This window comes from Gavialis gangeticus, unplaced genomic scaffold (assembly GCF_001723915.1).
Source record: "Gavialis gangeticus isolate Ggan-Ray unplaced genomic scaffold, GavGan_comp1, whole genome shotgun sequence".
NCBI classification, from domain to species: Eukaryota; Metazoa; Chordata; order Crocodylia; family Gavialidae; genus Gavialis; species Gavialis gangeticus.
The window spans coordinates 33,944,329-33,960,489 of NW_017729031.1; the positions used below are offsets into that span (position 1 = coordinate 33,944,329).

General features: G+C 46.5%; 1 protein-coding gene across 1 annotated transcript in view; it reads left to right on the plus strand.

The window, feature by feature from the left end:
* TFCP2L1 (transcription factor CP2 like 1) overlaps positions 1 to 16,161 on the plus strand; it is a 50,589-nt gene that overhangs the window by 22,294 nt on the left and 12,134 nt on the right. Inside the window, exons 3-8 of the mRNA XM_019522603.1 lie at positions 9,094 to 9,170; positions 10,574 to 10,679; positions 10,911 to 11,017; positions 11,706 to 11,858; positions 13,354 to 13,464; positions 15,073 to 15,164. Of these exons, the coding sequence (XP_019378148.1) occupies positions 9,094 to 9,170; positions 10,574 to 10,679; positions 10,911 to 11,017; positions 11,706 to 11,858; positions 13,354 to 13,464; positions 15,073 to 15,164 (646 nt within the window). The remainder of the gene's footprint in view (positions 1 to 9,093; positions 9,171 to 10,573; positions 10,680 to 10,910; positions 11,018 to 11,705; positions 11,859 to 13,353; positions 13,465 to 15,072; positions 15,165 to 16,161) is intronic.

The window sequence follows — 16,161 nt, forward strand, 5'->3', positions numbered from 1 at the left end:
ACAGAAGTTCCATAAACCAGTTTGACCCAAATCAGTTAAGCCTAATACCACAGTCAGCCAGGTTTATCTTAAACCAGTTTGAGTCATTTTGAAACTGGTTTATGTATACTGAGCTTCTGTTCTGTTACAGGTTTAAATAGTTTCTGATCACTTAAGCCAGTTTATGTGTAATTTCTGTCCTTAGCCATGACTGAACCAAGTAAGTTGAGATGTGATTTGGAGTCTCTTGGTCCGTTACATTCTCTTAGTTCAAAACTGAAGATCTCTTGAAGGAATTAAATGCCAATAAAAGATGTGTGCTGCACAGTGCAAGGGGGAGAATGCCAGTTTAGGACTGCTAAATGTCTCGGCGCATCCATTTTGATTGAAATAAATGGTTTGTGGACTTCGATTGAGCGGGGTGCTGGCACAGTAAATAAGTGCTGGGCCTTCCCTCTAATGCGTCATGCTCTTGAGTGTCTTAAGCATTCAGGAGGCAAGAGATGGAAAGAGGGATAGGACCAAGAGGTGGAGAAGGAGAAATGCCAGAGGGGGCAAAGATGTAGAACAAGGAGACGGACACAAAGTACCTATATTAATTGAACTGACCTCTGTTTGGTTCCTGCAACCCCACTGTCTTGATTGTCACTGGAGGCAGGGTAGAAACACGCTATGAACCAAAACCTCTGCTTCAGGTAAGGATGCATGGTGGCCATTGGCATCCCTCAGGGTTCAGTACTCTTTAACCTATTAATAAACGACCTGGATTTGGGTGTCAGAAGCAAACTGGCTAAATTTGCAGATGACACCAAATTATGGGGAAGCGTGGTCACATTAGAGGATAGGCTGGGGATTTAGGCTGACTTAGGTTTGCAAAGTGGGCAGATCAAAACCTGATAACTTTCAACATTTGAGAAGTGCAAGGTGCTCCACCTCAGGAGAAAGAACCTACATCGTGCCTATAGCCTCGGCAATGCTAGCACCATGACCAAAAGAGACTTGGGGTGATTGACCACAAGATGAATATGAGCCACCAATGTGATGCCACAGCTGGCAAAGCAAATAAAGCCCTGCCTTGCACCTACTGATGCATCTCAAGCAAGACCCAGGATGTTATCCTCCCGCATTATTCAGCCTTGGTGAGGCTGCATCTGAAGTACCGCATCCAGTTCTGGGCTCCATGCTTTAGGAAGGACGTGGAGATGCTTGAGAGAGTCCAGAGGAGAGCTGCCCTGCATGATTAGAGGTCAGGAGAGCAGGAAACCTGCTTTGGTGGCAGCCTATAAGTACATCAGGGTGTGCATCTGGATCTGGGAGAACATCTGTTTACCAGAGCAACCCAAGGGAAGACGAGGTCTAATGGTCACAAACTGCTGGAAGACCATTTTAGACTGGGGATAAGGAAAAACGTCTTTGCTCTCTGAGTCTCCAGAGTCTGGAATGGACACCTCCCAGAAGTGGTGCAAGCACCTACTCTGGACATATTCAAGAAGCGTTTGGATGGTTATCTTGCTGGGGTCATCTGACCCCAGGTGACTTCCTGCCCCTTGGGCGGGGGGCTGGACTTGATGATCCCATGAGGTCCTTTCCAGACCTGGTGTCTATGAATCTAAGACTATGGCAGTCTCCTGAAGAAAAGAGAGTATGCATGGCTTCAGTGAGAGGGGAAGGCAGAGGGGTAGGACTGCTCCCTGCATTCGGGAGTTATTCCTTGAAGGGGCTCCTGATGGTAGAGAGCAGTGGCGTTCAACATTTTTAGTCTCCAAGGCACTCTTCATTTGGCTCAAGATACCCCTTGTTAGACTTGAAACATCCCTCAGAAAATGCCAGCTCTCTTTGCTCCTTTTTTTGGTGACTGAAAAATACTAGAGTAGTTCTTTTGTTGCAAAGAGCTCAGAAAGACCCACCCGTTCAAAATGCTTTTAAGGCATTGGGTTCCTATTTGAAATCTCTGGGTTTATCTTGTGAATCATGTTTCTACACACAACAGTGCTGGCTTTGTGCGGTACCCTTGGAAGGACCTCAAGGCACCCCAGGGTGCCCTGGTGGCCCTGGTTGAGAATCATTGATATAGAGGGTGGTTTGAGGGTGGCCCATAGTGGGCTAGTGGCTTCCTAGCATCCCACGTTGCATTTAACTGAGCTTATTGAGCCCTGCAGCTGTAACAGGCAACCATGGCAGCTGCCAAAGCCGTGTGTGGCCAGGGGAGGAGTTATTCTGTCTCCTTCTTAGCCTCTGGAAGTCGTTCTGCAGGATGTTTCTCAAGCTGTGTGCAGGGGCCAGGCTTGTACCTTGTGCTTGTCAACCAGAACAGATGGCTGAAGTATGCATGACTGTGGCCTGATCCTTATCACTTCCTCTAGCTCTTCCTTAGCTTGTGAATTCTTTGCTGATCTGATCAAAAACAATGATCCAATTCTTTTTGAATGGTGACATATGCTGATCTTCCTTACGCATTCTTGGATTTTGGAGGAAAATGACTTTTCTCTTCCTTCCACGGCTGCTCATCTCCCCCTTAGTCGCCTTCAGCTGGCCATGTGTTTTTGCCATTATCAGTGCCACATCTTTGGATATCCTTCTTAGGCTGCTAAACTGATAACTAAAGTAGGATTTCTAATTCGACAAATAGTTGAGTATTTGAACGTTAGATAACCTTGAATATTGAAAGAACAGCAGCTCCTTTCAAATTTTAGAAATTTGTCCAGCAGATGTGACCCAATCCCAGTGGTGGAAGTGTAATAGAAGTGACTTTTTAGCAAATGTCTGGCTTTCAGTTCTTTTGTCCCAAACGTAGCAACTGCTATTTCCTGCATTAATTGCCAAAGATGGCAGAAGTTACTTGGTGAACAGCCTGTAAATCTCTCTGTCTCGGAGATAGGTGGAATTGTTTCATAAAGTACAAGTTAGGAACATAGTGAATCCAGGCACTTCACTTTGTCCTGGCCTAGTCTTGTTTCTCAAGCAACATGGCATGAACTCCTTGCTCACTCCTGGATTTATGTAAGTATCTGCTATTCTGGGACTGCCCTCTTCAAATGAAAAGTGGCAACATAACCTCTTCCCAGTGAAACCTTTAGTGAACTGGAGAGCCGAATTGTCTCTTTAGGAATACCTTGTCACCTGGATATTTGTTAGCGTTGCTCTATGAAGGAAGCCGGGATTGGGGGTGGGAAGGGGGTCTCCATAAGAGAAGCCTTGGATGAGATTTAGAGATGGAACCATCTCTTTCATTTCGGGCACAAATATGAGAAGCCTGTTTGCAAAAATATTTCCTTAATTCAATAGTGTTATAAAGGGCATTGTGCTCCAATGGATGCCCAGTATTGCAACGCAGTTCTGTCAGCATGCATAAATTGTTCAGATAAGACCAGTAAGCTCTCTACTACCTGTCCAAGACTGTGGAAAACCTACCGTTCACCCTTCTTAACACCCTGCCGAACGGAGATGTTCTGCTGTGTGCCTGGAAAGCCTCCTAATATGGGAACATTTGGGCTCATTGTTGTTAACACTGGTGCAGTCCCACCAGCAATACGAATGCTGTGAGCATGGGTGTGGAGAAGATTCAGCAAGCGCTTTCCCTTCACACTGGGGTTTAGATCTGCTCTGAGAAAGACTGGATAATCCATTGAAGATGGGGACCGCAGGGCAAGCCTGGGGTAACTGCAGTGTTTCTACTTCCCCAAGTGTCCTATGTGGCCCCTTGGTGTTCTTCTTCTTGGGAGCTCTGCAGGTCAAGGCAAAGCCTGGCTGAAGTTGACCACTTGTAGGATCATAGGAAAGCAGGGCTGGAAAAGACCTCAAAGTCATCTAGTCTGCTCAAGGCAGGATCATCCCCGATTAAACCATCCCAGCCAAGTGTCTGTCCAACCTGCTCTTGAAGACTTCCAAGGATGGAGAGTCTGCCATCTCTCTACGTAGCTGGTCCAATGCTTGACCTCCCTCGTAGATTGGGGATGAGGAAGAACTTTCCAACTAAATTTCCTCTGGTGCAGCTGGAGGCCATTGCTTCTAGTCCCCTCTCCTGCGCCCACAGAGAAAAGGCCACCTCCATCCACTCTGTAACTGTCCTTCAGGTATTTGAAGACTGTCATCAAATCACCCTTCAGTCTCCTCTTCTTTGGACTAAATAACCTTATTTATTTTAGTCGTTCCTCATAAATGTAAATGGGGGACCAGATGGTCCATGTGTTCTCATCCACAATGAGAACATGTGGCTGAGTTATTTTAGCAGGGGGCCTTGATTTAGGCAGTCAGCCCTTGCATGCATGCCTCTGGGCTATTTATGTGGTTCTGGGCCTATCTGTAATCCTTGGGATAATGGATGAATAGCTTCAGTTAAGGGAAAACTCTTTCCTATGCTTCTGGAGGTGCTCACATGTAAAAGTCAGCTCACCTTAGAGATGGGTTCAGTGGCAGCACTAGCCTGGATCTTGCAGTCTGTTCTAGGAATTGGAGTGCAGTATTTTGGTCCCCCATGTTTCTTTAGCCAAGTTGTTGTTGTTTATTTTTTCATATCTGTAGCAGAGGGATTGGTGTAGCATGCATAGAAAGCTGTAAATATGCACCCATTTGATTCTTGAGTGACTTCATATGGCTCTGGGATTACCTCGGATTTTGGTTGAAGTCCTGGCTCTCACTGAAGTCACTGGGGACATAGGCATTGGTTTCAGTCAGGGCCAGGTTTCATTCCTAGTCTATAAAACAATACTTTTGATCCAGTATTTCCACAACGGTAATTCTTGCCACATCCACAATAATCAATGGGCAATTGTAATACCCTCACTGGTGCAGCTGTCTCATTGGTAGGAATAGTATCCACATTTCCCCAGGCATCCTCTAACCTTCCTTGGAGCTGGTCTGAACAAGAGCAGTAAAAAGTGCCTGAGCCCCATCTGATCTTTTCTATCCATAGCAGGGAATAATAGGGTAGCATTGACCATGGACTAATGAATCCAGGGTTCAAATTGCACTTTGACACTTGGTGAGCATCTGCAAATAAAATTGGGCTGCTCATCACAATGCCATAATAAAATCGGAGACTCCCCCAGGTTATGATTTTCAAATCTTACAGGGGGGCTCTCCTCTCTTAGGGGAGGGCAAACCAGGCGACCGCCATAAGGGCTCTACTGCTGTCATACTTTTCCTATTATTTACATAAAAGATTTGCATAACTGAGAAGAGACTCTAACCCCTACTTACTAAGTCTAATGCAGATCTTCCTTAATTGCAACACAAAGGGAAAGGTTTTTTGTTGGTTTTTTTTGGGAGAATCAGAGGGAGAGGATTTGACGGCACATCTGAATGAGTCGCCCTGTCACAGCATCAAGGCCAATAGTGGCGGGTGTGGAGGAATGCTAACCTTGCCTGTAGTCAAGATTGTGTAAGACCTGCTTTCGGACGAGGGTGGGGCGGCAGGGAATTGTTCCATAAGGACATTTAGGAAGCACGTGAAGTATGGCACGTTCCATAGAAATATTTGTGAAACTCAACGGGCCACGTTCTTATCTGACGAGTATTCTGCGGAGGAATTGTCTAGAGCCTGAAACCCAACCGACTACTGTGGGAAAGTCTTTTTGAATGATGGTTTTTGGATATTCAAGTCTGATAACCCATTTGTTTTTGCACAAAGCATTTTCCCTTGGGTTTCAACTAATATTAACGTGGCAGGCCTTTGTGGGGAAAGGATTTACATGTGGGGAGAATGTCTGTTTTCCCCTTGTTTTGGTCTGGATCTGTACAGAATCGTTTTGATTTTGGGGGATCTTTAAATTCAGGCCGGTGTTTGGTAACCAGGCTGGGACTATAGGCAATACAGCTTGTAGTACAAAGTTCTGGTATATAAAGAGGGCTTGGAGGGAACAGGGCCCACTTAAGTTTTTCTCTTATGGAAGCTGATGATGGGCAAGTTAGGTTAGTTCAAACAAGGCCAGTGCAGTAGGGGTTGATGAGAGCCTCTACGGCTCATATTTAAGTAAGTGTCAAGTGGTTTTTTATGGGGCACTGAGCATTTGACTCTGAGCATTTGATAATGGAACAAGGAGCAATGGTCTTAAGTTGCAGCAAGGGAAGTTTGGGTTAGATACTAGGAAGAACTTTTCTCACTAGGAGGGTGGGGAGGCACTGGAACAGGTGATCCAGAGAGGTGGTGGACTCTCCATCCTTGGAGGTTTTTAAGACCCTGCTTGACAAAGCCCTGGGTGGGATGATATAGTTGGGGATGGTGCTGCTTTGAGTAGGGGGTTGGACAAGATGTGCCCTCCTAAGGTCCTTGCCACCCCTCATTTTTAATGACTCTGATCTGGAAAGTCTTGGGTGCTCTTCCTGACTCTGCCACTGACTCCCTATGCATGGATTTGGACAAATCCCTTAACCTTTCTATTTCAGTGTTTCAGTTGGCACATGGGGGTAGAGAGACCCCGAATTGGCTGCTTCCAGGTGTGTGGGTGAAGTGCATTTCCTGCCTGGTCTTGCACGGTTGTTTCAGTGATGGTGTGAATTACAGTAGAAAGTGCCCTTGCAGGTTTTGCATTGGCACTTGCTGGGCACTTCATGCTGGGCTGCTTGTGATCCCTCATAATGTGCGTATTAATAGGGAGATGGCCTTTGCCCGTTTTCCTTCCCATTTGCAATTTCTCCCCCTTGTCTTCTGTTAAATTACTCAAATGTATCTGGAAATGAACCTGAGCATGGAGGAGGGAGGTGTTTTTATATGGAGAGAATTTGAGGTGTGTTAAACAAGGAGGACGGGAAAGGTCCTAATCCCACAAACCAGTTAAATGCATGCTTAACTTGAAAGTCAGTGGAGTTTCTGTTGCTTAAAGTCAAGTGTGTGTTTGGCGCTTCTGCCCGGACTCCTATAAAAGGCATCTAGCTCGCCATTGTTTTCCGGGGAACTCTTAAACTTGCTGAACACGCTAATCTTCCTTCGTACAAATGCCAGCCACCCCAGGTCCAGCATCCTGCGCTCTTGTGGCGAGACCGAGTTTCTATTGAAAGTAAACCAGGTGCTTTTGGCCCACATTTCCAAAAGTTGCACATACCGTATTTACCCACATCCAAGCCCATTTCAACTTTAAGGCAACCTTCCACTAATTAGCTTCTGTACATGGAAAATTTTATAAATGTGTTATTACTTTTCATTTATAGAATCTAATTAGTGGTAGGGTGTCTTAAATGTCCCTTCCCTCCACCCCACTGATGCGGTGGGGAGGATGAGGGTCTAGATCCCTGCCCCTTGCTCTTGCCCCTCCCCATGCCTGTCCCTTTCCCCCTTTTGCTTCTGAAGCAGCTCTGCTCCTCCAGGGCAATGGGCAGCTGTCTCCCCCACTCCCTGCTCCCTCCTGCAGCTGGCCCCCTTCCCCTTCCTCCCTGCCTCTGCCTGCCTTGCCCCCCACCCTTATTTTCTGCCGCAACTTTACTCCCGCTGTGCGACGTCAGCAGCAGTATGGCCCTGCCCTGCCCAGCCAGAAAAAGCAATGGAAACTTCTGGCTGGGCAGGGTTGGTGCTGGAAGTACCTGAGCCAAAGCAGAAGGCAAAGTGGGGGGATGTGTAGGGGAGAGGAGGAGGAGGTAGTGGGGGAGGCTCCAAGCTTTCTCCCCCTTCCCTGCTAAATAAGCCATTGCAGCCCAGAGCACGTGACCGTTCAGCTCCAGCTTGGGCCTGGGGCCAAAGGTGGAGGTCAGGTGCCACGTGCCCCAGGAAGGTGCTCGGATCCTCCCCACCCTTGTGCTGGTTGGGAGGGAAGAAACCACGTTTTGGATTTAAGTAAATACGGTACGATTTTGGAACGCTGTATGCCACTTACATCTTTACCATTTTTTCCCCCCCTCTAGCCACTTGCTGGATGCCAGGGTTGTATCCTGCTTATGGGTCTTCACTGTCAGCCTTGGGTGTCTGGTGCAAACGCTGGGGCTAGAACGTGGCCAGCCTTTCTATTTTGCCGGTAGAACAAGCTTCATTACCCCGAGCTCCTGTGATGTTTAGATGTTGCCCCTTTGCACAATGCCAGCTGGAACCGCCACGAGTCTCAAGGCTCTCTGTTCAAATGCTGTACCTGTTATCTCATGTCTGCCTTTCCCGGATTCAAATCCAGACATGTAGCATTTTTTCCCGCCGATGAGTGACAGCTGCTTTGAGGGAGATGCATCTGTTCATAGGGGTTTGGTTTTTTTTTTCCTTTGGAGGGTAACACAGGTTAAGCTGGAAAATCAGCAGCGATTGCCATTTGAGGGCCTGCCTTGTTCCACTTTCAGCTGCATTCTTCAGCAAAAGGGGATGGCAAGACAAACTGGAAAAACTGGCTATATTGGGTATCTACTTCCTCCTTTTACTGTATTGACACTGCCCTGCCTTTGTTCCAGGCACTGGTTCGGTGCAGATGGGTTGCATGCAACAGGTTTATTGCAGGTCCAGGTTCTGGTATCTCTAGGTTCCCTGTAATTTCTACATCTTGCTCTCAGTCCTATATGCTGCCACTGTGGATGTACTGGCAGTTCTTTAATGCATGCAGAAACAAATGCTTTGGCAGCATCCCTCCTAGGGACAGCAAGGCATTGCTGTATAAGTTGCAGTGTCCATCGTTGGTCCTGCAGGATGAGTGTCAGAACCAAGAACTGTATGGCAGAAGGCCACGTTCAAGTCCTACTGAAGTGGATGGGGTGCAAGATCAGACCCAAACTATCCCCGCTCACACTGTAGTAGAGCGAAGAGGCCCCGTTGCGTTAGCTGTTCAGGAGGGACAGTCCCCATTGCGAACGATTAGACTAAACAGATGAGGCAAAGGAAATGCTGCTTTCTCCCATGTTGCATAGGTGAACGAAAGCATGGGAAGATGAAGTGCCTTTCTCAAAGTCATCAGGAAGTCTGTGGAAGAGCTGGAAGATGAACCCAGATCTATTCATCGCCAGCCCAAGTGCCCTAACCATGAGACTACCCCCCCCCCACATCTACCTGGCTTTAAGGCCTACCCATTAGTGGGACAAACAAGCTTATGTTGCCAAGAATGAGCTTTCCCTGATCAATCTAATACTTTATTAGCAACATAAATGCCAGCATGACTCTCTCTCATTGCTACAACATGCTAAACACCTTGGAAATGTTTCCTTAAACTCTAGGTCAGTCTTATGAAATCCGTCTACTTGAGAATAGGAAAGTGGGAGAGTTTCAAGATTTAAACACAAAATATGTAAAGGTAAGGAGAAATATAGATTTCTTTTCTTCCTGCTACTACATACAGATACCAATAAAAGGCAAGGCCTTGCTTACATTGAAGACAATGGGAGATATCTTGCCATTGTGTTTAATGAAAATGGGACTGAAGGCCTGACTCATGAACCATAGAGATTTGTGGGACTCTGCAGTCTTGGCTTTGTGGGGTTTCCTGTAAGCTTTTCATTTGGCCCTGGTCATGTCCTTAGAGTTTCATTGAGCTTTGGGTTCAAATGAATCCCAAAATTCAAGGCTAAAGGGGGTCAATACCATTTAAGAGTCGCAGTGTCTCCTGTCTAACCCATGCAAAGCTATAAATTGGCCCCACGATCAATAGACCTGTGCCGAGATGTGCCCTCAGAAGGACAAACTCCATTTTTCACAAGACTTTGTTCACGTTGGCGTGGGCCCAGCCCACAAAGTACAGAAGTTGGTTCTGGTCCTGGGGATTTGACTGGGGGGAACAAAACAGGGCCACTCAAAATCTTGGATCCAGGTATTGTAATGATATCAAACCTTCCTCACCCAAACTCTTGTTTGGAGTGATCCAGGTTTTTCTTCTGAGGGGAAGAGAGGGTGCACGCGTGCAAAATTTGGACCCAGATCTGGATTTAGAACATCTCCCTAGTTTAGGCAGATTTAGGTGTGCTATAATGAGCAGCATAAAAAACAGGAAGAACTTGCAAAATGTGGATCTGGATTCAGATTTTGCACTTCTGGCTTCTTTCAGATTGTGGTGCTTGGGTTTAGGGTCCGATTTGGGCCTTTCTCTAGATCATATGAAAAAATGCATCTCTTGCTTCCATCCTGAATAGATGGTCAAAGCAAGGAAATGGACTTCACTTGGAAACTGGGAGGTGAGGGGTACTTGGCTCATGTTAGTGTATCAATTTGAATATGCAAAGGAAGACATTTAGTGCTAGGTGCTACTGCTGTTTTTGGCTTTGTCCGCACTGGGCACTTGTCCTGATTCCAGCAATTGGTTTGTTGCCGACCATTGACGTAGCCTTGCTGGTGCACACCTCAAGTGATGCTGGGGTAAAGTTCTCCTGATTGTAAACAGAGGCTTTCCCAGTCTATACTTGAGTAGCAGCACTGGAGAAGGCCTGCCTCAATGACGGACCATCTGTTGCCGGAATTAGGGCAAATTCCAACTGACAAGGTCTCTGCGAAGTGCAAAGAGAGCATTGCCTTGTGGAAGCAAGTCTCAGCGGTCTTGTTGGAAATCGGACAGATGTGGAGCTGGGTGACTTTCATGGGACACTGCTCTCCTCCAGAACAAACGTGTAGGAAGAACAGATCAGACTTGCCAGTGGGGAAACCAAAATCCCCTCCCAACCAGAGCCTCTGGATTACTTCATTCCTCCTGCCCTCCTTTCTTAACAGAGCATCATTCGTGTAGTTTTCCACGACCGGCGCCTGCAGTACACGGAGCACCAGCAGCTGGAAGGATGGCGATGGAGTCGTCCAGGGGACCGCATCCTTGACATAGGTGAGACTATTTCATTGTGTTTCCTGTACAGTGTTTAGAAGCCACATATTTCATTATTGCTTAAAAAATGGTACGTCTGGGGTTGGAAACCACCCCCCAACCGCATTGGTTTAAAATGAGATAACACTGGTTGGCTTGGCTGTTCACATGGGTCTCGTTGTGTGTCTGAAACTCTGCTTCTCTGCTTCAATTTGATATTTTTTACAACATTTTAGGGGTTTTCTCCTACAGATATCCCCCTGTCAGTTGGCATCTTGGATCCCAGAGCCAGTCCAACCCAGCTGAACACTGTTGAATTTCTGTGGGATCCATCAAAGAGAGCGTCAGCATTCATTCAGGTAAGGAATAAATAGTGGTGCTGACAGTCTGTAGCGTGGGATGCTTGATAGAAGCGGAGACTGAAACAGGAGCCAAAGTGCATGCAAGAGAAATACTTTGATTGCTTTGATGAATCTGCATGCGATTGTCTCATCCATTTGCAACCCTGTCCTCTTAAGCCAGTGATTCTCAGCCAGGGTGCCATGGCATGCGAGGATGCCTTGATAGCTTTTCAAGGGTGCCCAACATGGCATGCAACGTTAGCACTGTTGAATGTGCAAACGTGATTCACAAGATAAACCCAGAGATTTCAAATAGGAATCCATAATGCTAATCCATAATCCCCCCCCACCCCCACTGCCGACACTGCTGTGGCCGCCTGCTGGAGCTCCCCGCTGCCACGCTCCCGCCACCGCCTGCGGGAGCTCCCCGCTTGCTGCTATTACACTCCCACTGCCGCCACCACCACCACCGCCTGCAGGCAGTCGCTGTGCCCCCCCCAGCTTCTGGGGGCATGCAGCATTCATGGTTGTAGTTCTTTTCTGTAGTCAAAAAAATGAGCAAAAACCCTAAGAGTTGGCATTTTCTGAGGGGCGTACCTCAAATCTAAGAAGTGCAGTTGAGAACCACTGCCTTAGATCCCCAAACTTCGGGGTGGTGCAGGCTTTCCTTAACCCAGTCTATTACAAACACAATCTCTTTTTCCAGGTACATTGTATCAGCACAGAATTCACGCCACGGAAACATGGCGGGGAGAAAGGAGTGCCCTTCCGGGTACAAATTGACACCTTTAAACAGAACGAGAATGGCGAATATACAGAGCACTTGCATTCGGCAAGCTGTCAGATCAAAGTGTTCAAGGTATGGGCTAGTTCTGACTTGCCTGAGTTGTCTTGGGGGTGAGATGGGGGGGATGTTGATCTTGCAGGACTCGAGGTTTTCAAAATGTTTGTGCTAGTCTTGCTTACATTACAAGAATAGAGCCAGGAAGAAAGCCATTAAACTGGTGACTCTCCAGCTCTTCCAAGGGAACTTTTTCCTGGGAGTGAAGGGGCCGAACGTCCTGGTACCATAGCAATACAAAGCATGCTGTGCATCTAGGTCATGCCTCTGATTAGATTCATGACCTTGGAGATGGATCATTCCATAACCCATGAAATGTGAGAGAGAAGATTGCAGCTAGGTGCTGTTTTGTAAGATGTTTAAAACTTCTTGCTGTGGTGCTGGGAATGACAACTCCATGAGAAGGTGCCCATATGCAGAATGAAACTGTTATATCGAAGGTGGCTTAACTCCCAAGAGGTATTGTCTTTTGCAGCATAACAGAACTAGCTGTAAAGATAGTATTTTATTCTAAGCCATATAATTATATATGGCTTATATGCTATATAATATTATAGCATCTATAATTCAACGTGTGTGTGTGCACACATGCATACACAAATATATAATATATATTAAATTATAGATTATATAAAACATTATATATAAAATTTTAGAGGTGTGTGTGTGCGTATATAGGATATAAGACGTACATAATTATATGGCTTAGAATAAACACCATCTTTATTGCTAATTCTGCTATGCTTCAAAAGGCAATACCGTGTGTGTGTGCGTGTGTGTATAAAATATTATTAAGCATCCAGGCACCTAGCAACTTGTTCTTGTATAAATCCAGAGTGATTTCCAGTGGGTTCAGTAGAGTTCTCTAGATTTGCAACTAGGTAGTCAAGAATGGGAGGGGAGTCCTTCCGAGTGGTCTTGCTTTTCCCTGAGGTTAGGAGCATGACTGCTTCCCAAACTGGTTTCACTGAACTGATGCTTCAGTAAGTGGCCCCCTGCTTTCCTATCCAGTGGAGTGGAAAATGAGCAGAGCCAGGATCTCACCTCCTTGCATAGCAGAGCAGCTAACTTAGAATGAGCTGTTACCCTTCCATGGAGTGACTCGTTAAAGTAGGGGTCCAAACTGAATCTGCATCCCCTCCTTGATGGAGGGAGTTTAGCATTGGCTGTTGTACTTTGAGGTTTCCCATAGAATTTGCGCCAATGTTTACTGACCCTCCTAACTCAGATTCGCACCTTGAAGTAGCCGGCGTCCAATCACAGGGGCTACTTTTTACCCTTGGCATGTGTCGGAAGGGCTACAGGAATGATCAAAGCATGTGTTAGGCACGAGAGAGTCTTGTTTTAAATGGCTGCTTGAAAAATACAGGCCTTGTCCTGCTCTCCTTCCATGTGTAGAAAGCCCATAGATGTCAACAAGACTTTTGTACGCAGATGAAACAAAACCTGTGGCCCTCTGTTACCAGCCCTGTAGTACTTGGCATAAGGAAATGCTTGTGCTCTGTGATTATAGCCTAAAGGGGCTGACAGGAAACAGAAGACTGACAGAGAGAAAATGGAGAAGAAGACCGCACAGGAGAAGGAGAAATATCAGCCTTCTTATGAAACGACCATTCTCACGGAGGTAAGATGGTCCATGCATGACCTGACACCATCCTGTTGCATTTGGGCAACATGTTTGACTCAAGTAGCTTAGGTTTTAAATGGTGTTCAATTAGTGGAGACTGATACTAAGAGCACTTATTGGAGACCAAGAGCTTAGCAAAATTACACTAGAAGGAATTAAAAAAAAAAAGAAAAAAAAAGAAAAAAAAAGAGAGATATTGGACACTAAAATTTCAGGACATAAACTGCTTGAGTTGGGGATGCATGATCTTCCTTTGCCCCCCATCCCTTCCCTTTTGTCCTTCACAACCATTATCACTCCCCTCTGTAGTTGCCTAAGAAATGGCTTATGCTTTCCTCTGCCTCATCTGGTACCAGCCAGCATCAGAGATGCAGTGTTGGCATGGATAAACAGCCTACCTGCTCCAGCTGGTAATTTCTGTTCTAGCATGAATATACTTCACAACCCATGACGCTGAATTTGGTTTTGATCAGCTTCGTTCTGAAAGGGGTGGATGCTCCAGTTGCATCCTGCAGGGATACAGCTTAAAGGAGGCTTTCGTCTTCCCGTAATCCAGGTGCTGCACATCAGCGTGCAGCGGGCTTCAAACTTGCTGCTCGAGGGATGCCTGGGGATTTTGCTTCCGAGCTGGGTCTTTCTCCCTCCCGATAGTAAAAACAACCCTCTCCCCATTCATTAAGCAGGGGGAGGGGAGGTGGAAATAGTATTCTAAGTAACCTGTCCTATAATGCTGAATAGTCCTTTCCAGTAAGATCTTTGTGCACAGAGACTTAATCCTACAGGGTTGACCCATCCCGGGGCTCTTTCTGTTAGCGCCAGTGCACTTTGACACATTGAATCAGAAAATCCTCTGGCTCTGGTTGTTCAAGAGTTAAATATTTGCCAAAGCTGTTTGTGGAGGTGATAAAACTCCCAGGAATGCCACAAAAAAAAAAGTCTCCTCTTTATCATTGTAAACAGGGGTATTCCACAGTGGACATCAAACAGGGCCAGATTCTGCTACTGATTACAGTGGTGTAAATCCAGAATGAAGCAACTGCCTTCAGTGGAGTTGTACCAGTGTCAGTCCAGGGGAACTAACTGTAGTTCCCCTGACTCATCTGTTTGTTTGCATGTGTGTTTGCAAAGGTCTTCAGCAGCTTTGCTTGTGTCTAACTGGGATTTTCTTGTAACAACCTGCTTCTATAACCTGACTTCCTCTGCTGATAGCACAGGCCTGCGTTTTGAATGCATCAGGCCAAATATTGCAAAGTGCTTCTGGTTCCTTTTTGTTGCTGTAGTTTGAGGATTTATAATTGAAACTCGAGTCTCCCAGCTGGGTTATTTCTGTATCGTTGGACAGTTCCAGCCTTCGATCTGAATTGACTTGGGAGAGCCCCGTTTGGTTGGGTGTTAAGCCAAGACAAGCTTTGTGGGAAGGGAGATGGGAGGGAGGGGAAATGCATAATGGGAAGGAATTTGTTGAGCACAGGGGGGAGCATCTGTGGGCCACATCCTTCTCCTCGGCAGGGGTGAATAGAGTGGCAATAGCATATCAGTGATGTAAAAGGAGAATCCTGTGGCAGTGTTCTGTGCTCAGTGTCCCCATTGGCTTTGTTCAAACAGTGCTCTCCATGGCCAGACGTGCCTTATCAAATGAACAATGCTCCATCTCCGAGTTACAACAGTTCTCCAAACAGCTTCAGCCTTGGAGATGGGTACGTAACAAATGCCTTCTTTATCTTCTCGGTTGACACAAAGCCTGTATGGGTGCGCACACACGTGTATGCGTGTGTTTGCACCTTTCCTTTCTCGTAATGAGTTGTGCGGCCCTTGCACTGGAGCTAAGCACTTAGCCCAACTGAAGTCCATTAGTCACAAGGAGCCCGCTTCCCACTTCCTTGCTAGCTGACCAGTAGATAGTAGTTTTAAGCCTTAGCTGCCCTGCCTGTGAGCTGCCTTTCATTTCAACCCAGGAGCTCTCATAGAACAGGATATTTACAACTCCCTTCAGCTTGGGAATATAATGGGAGCAGCATGGGACCTCTTCTTATGTTAGCTGCTTGTGCATCAGGGCAGTTCTTCAGCCCTAGCACCCCTTTTACAGCCCCTGTGAACTTCTTGACTGGTAATGGCTGGGAAGTGCTGGAAGTAATGGATAGGAAGTGCTATACACAAGTAATGGATAAGAACTCATATACTGTGGATAGGAAGTGCCACATGCTATAGAAGTAATGGATATGAAGTCATATACTATGACTTCAAGGGCTGAGCATTTACTGATGGGAGCTAAAGGCACTGAGGACTTCTTGAGTGGCTTTACATCACCTTCTGGCTCCCAAACCACTTGGGCTGCGGTGCCAGTTGAGTAGGTTTGAAGGTAGCAGAATCTTGAATAAAAACACCATGAGGATTCTAACAAACTGCCCCGGAGTGGAGGCGACAGTGGGAGCATAGCTGCTAAACCATCCTAAAGACGTGGCTCAGACGGCAATATGCCGAACTTTCAAGGTTTTGCGTTTTGTGGGTCAGTATCCTTCAGTACTTCTCTTATTCCCCCCCCCCAAATCATGTCAGTAACCACGGTTTGGTACCCAAATGTTGAGCAACTCTCATGGTGAAAAACCTCCTGTGCATCTGAGTTTCTGGAACCTGCCTTTTAAATAAACCAGGCAGCTTACTGGATTATCCATGGAGTTCCCCCCCCCCCCCCCC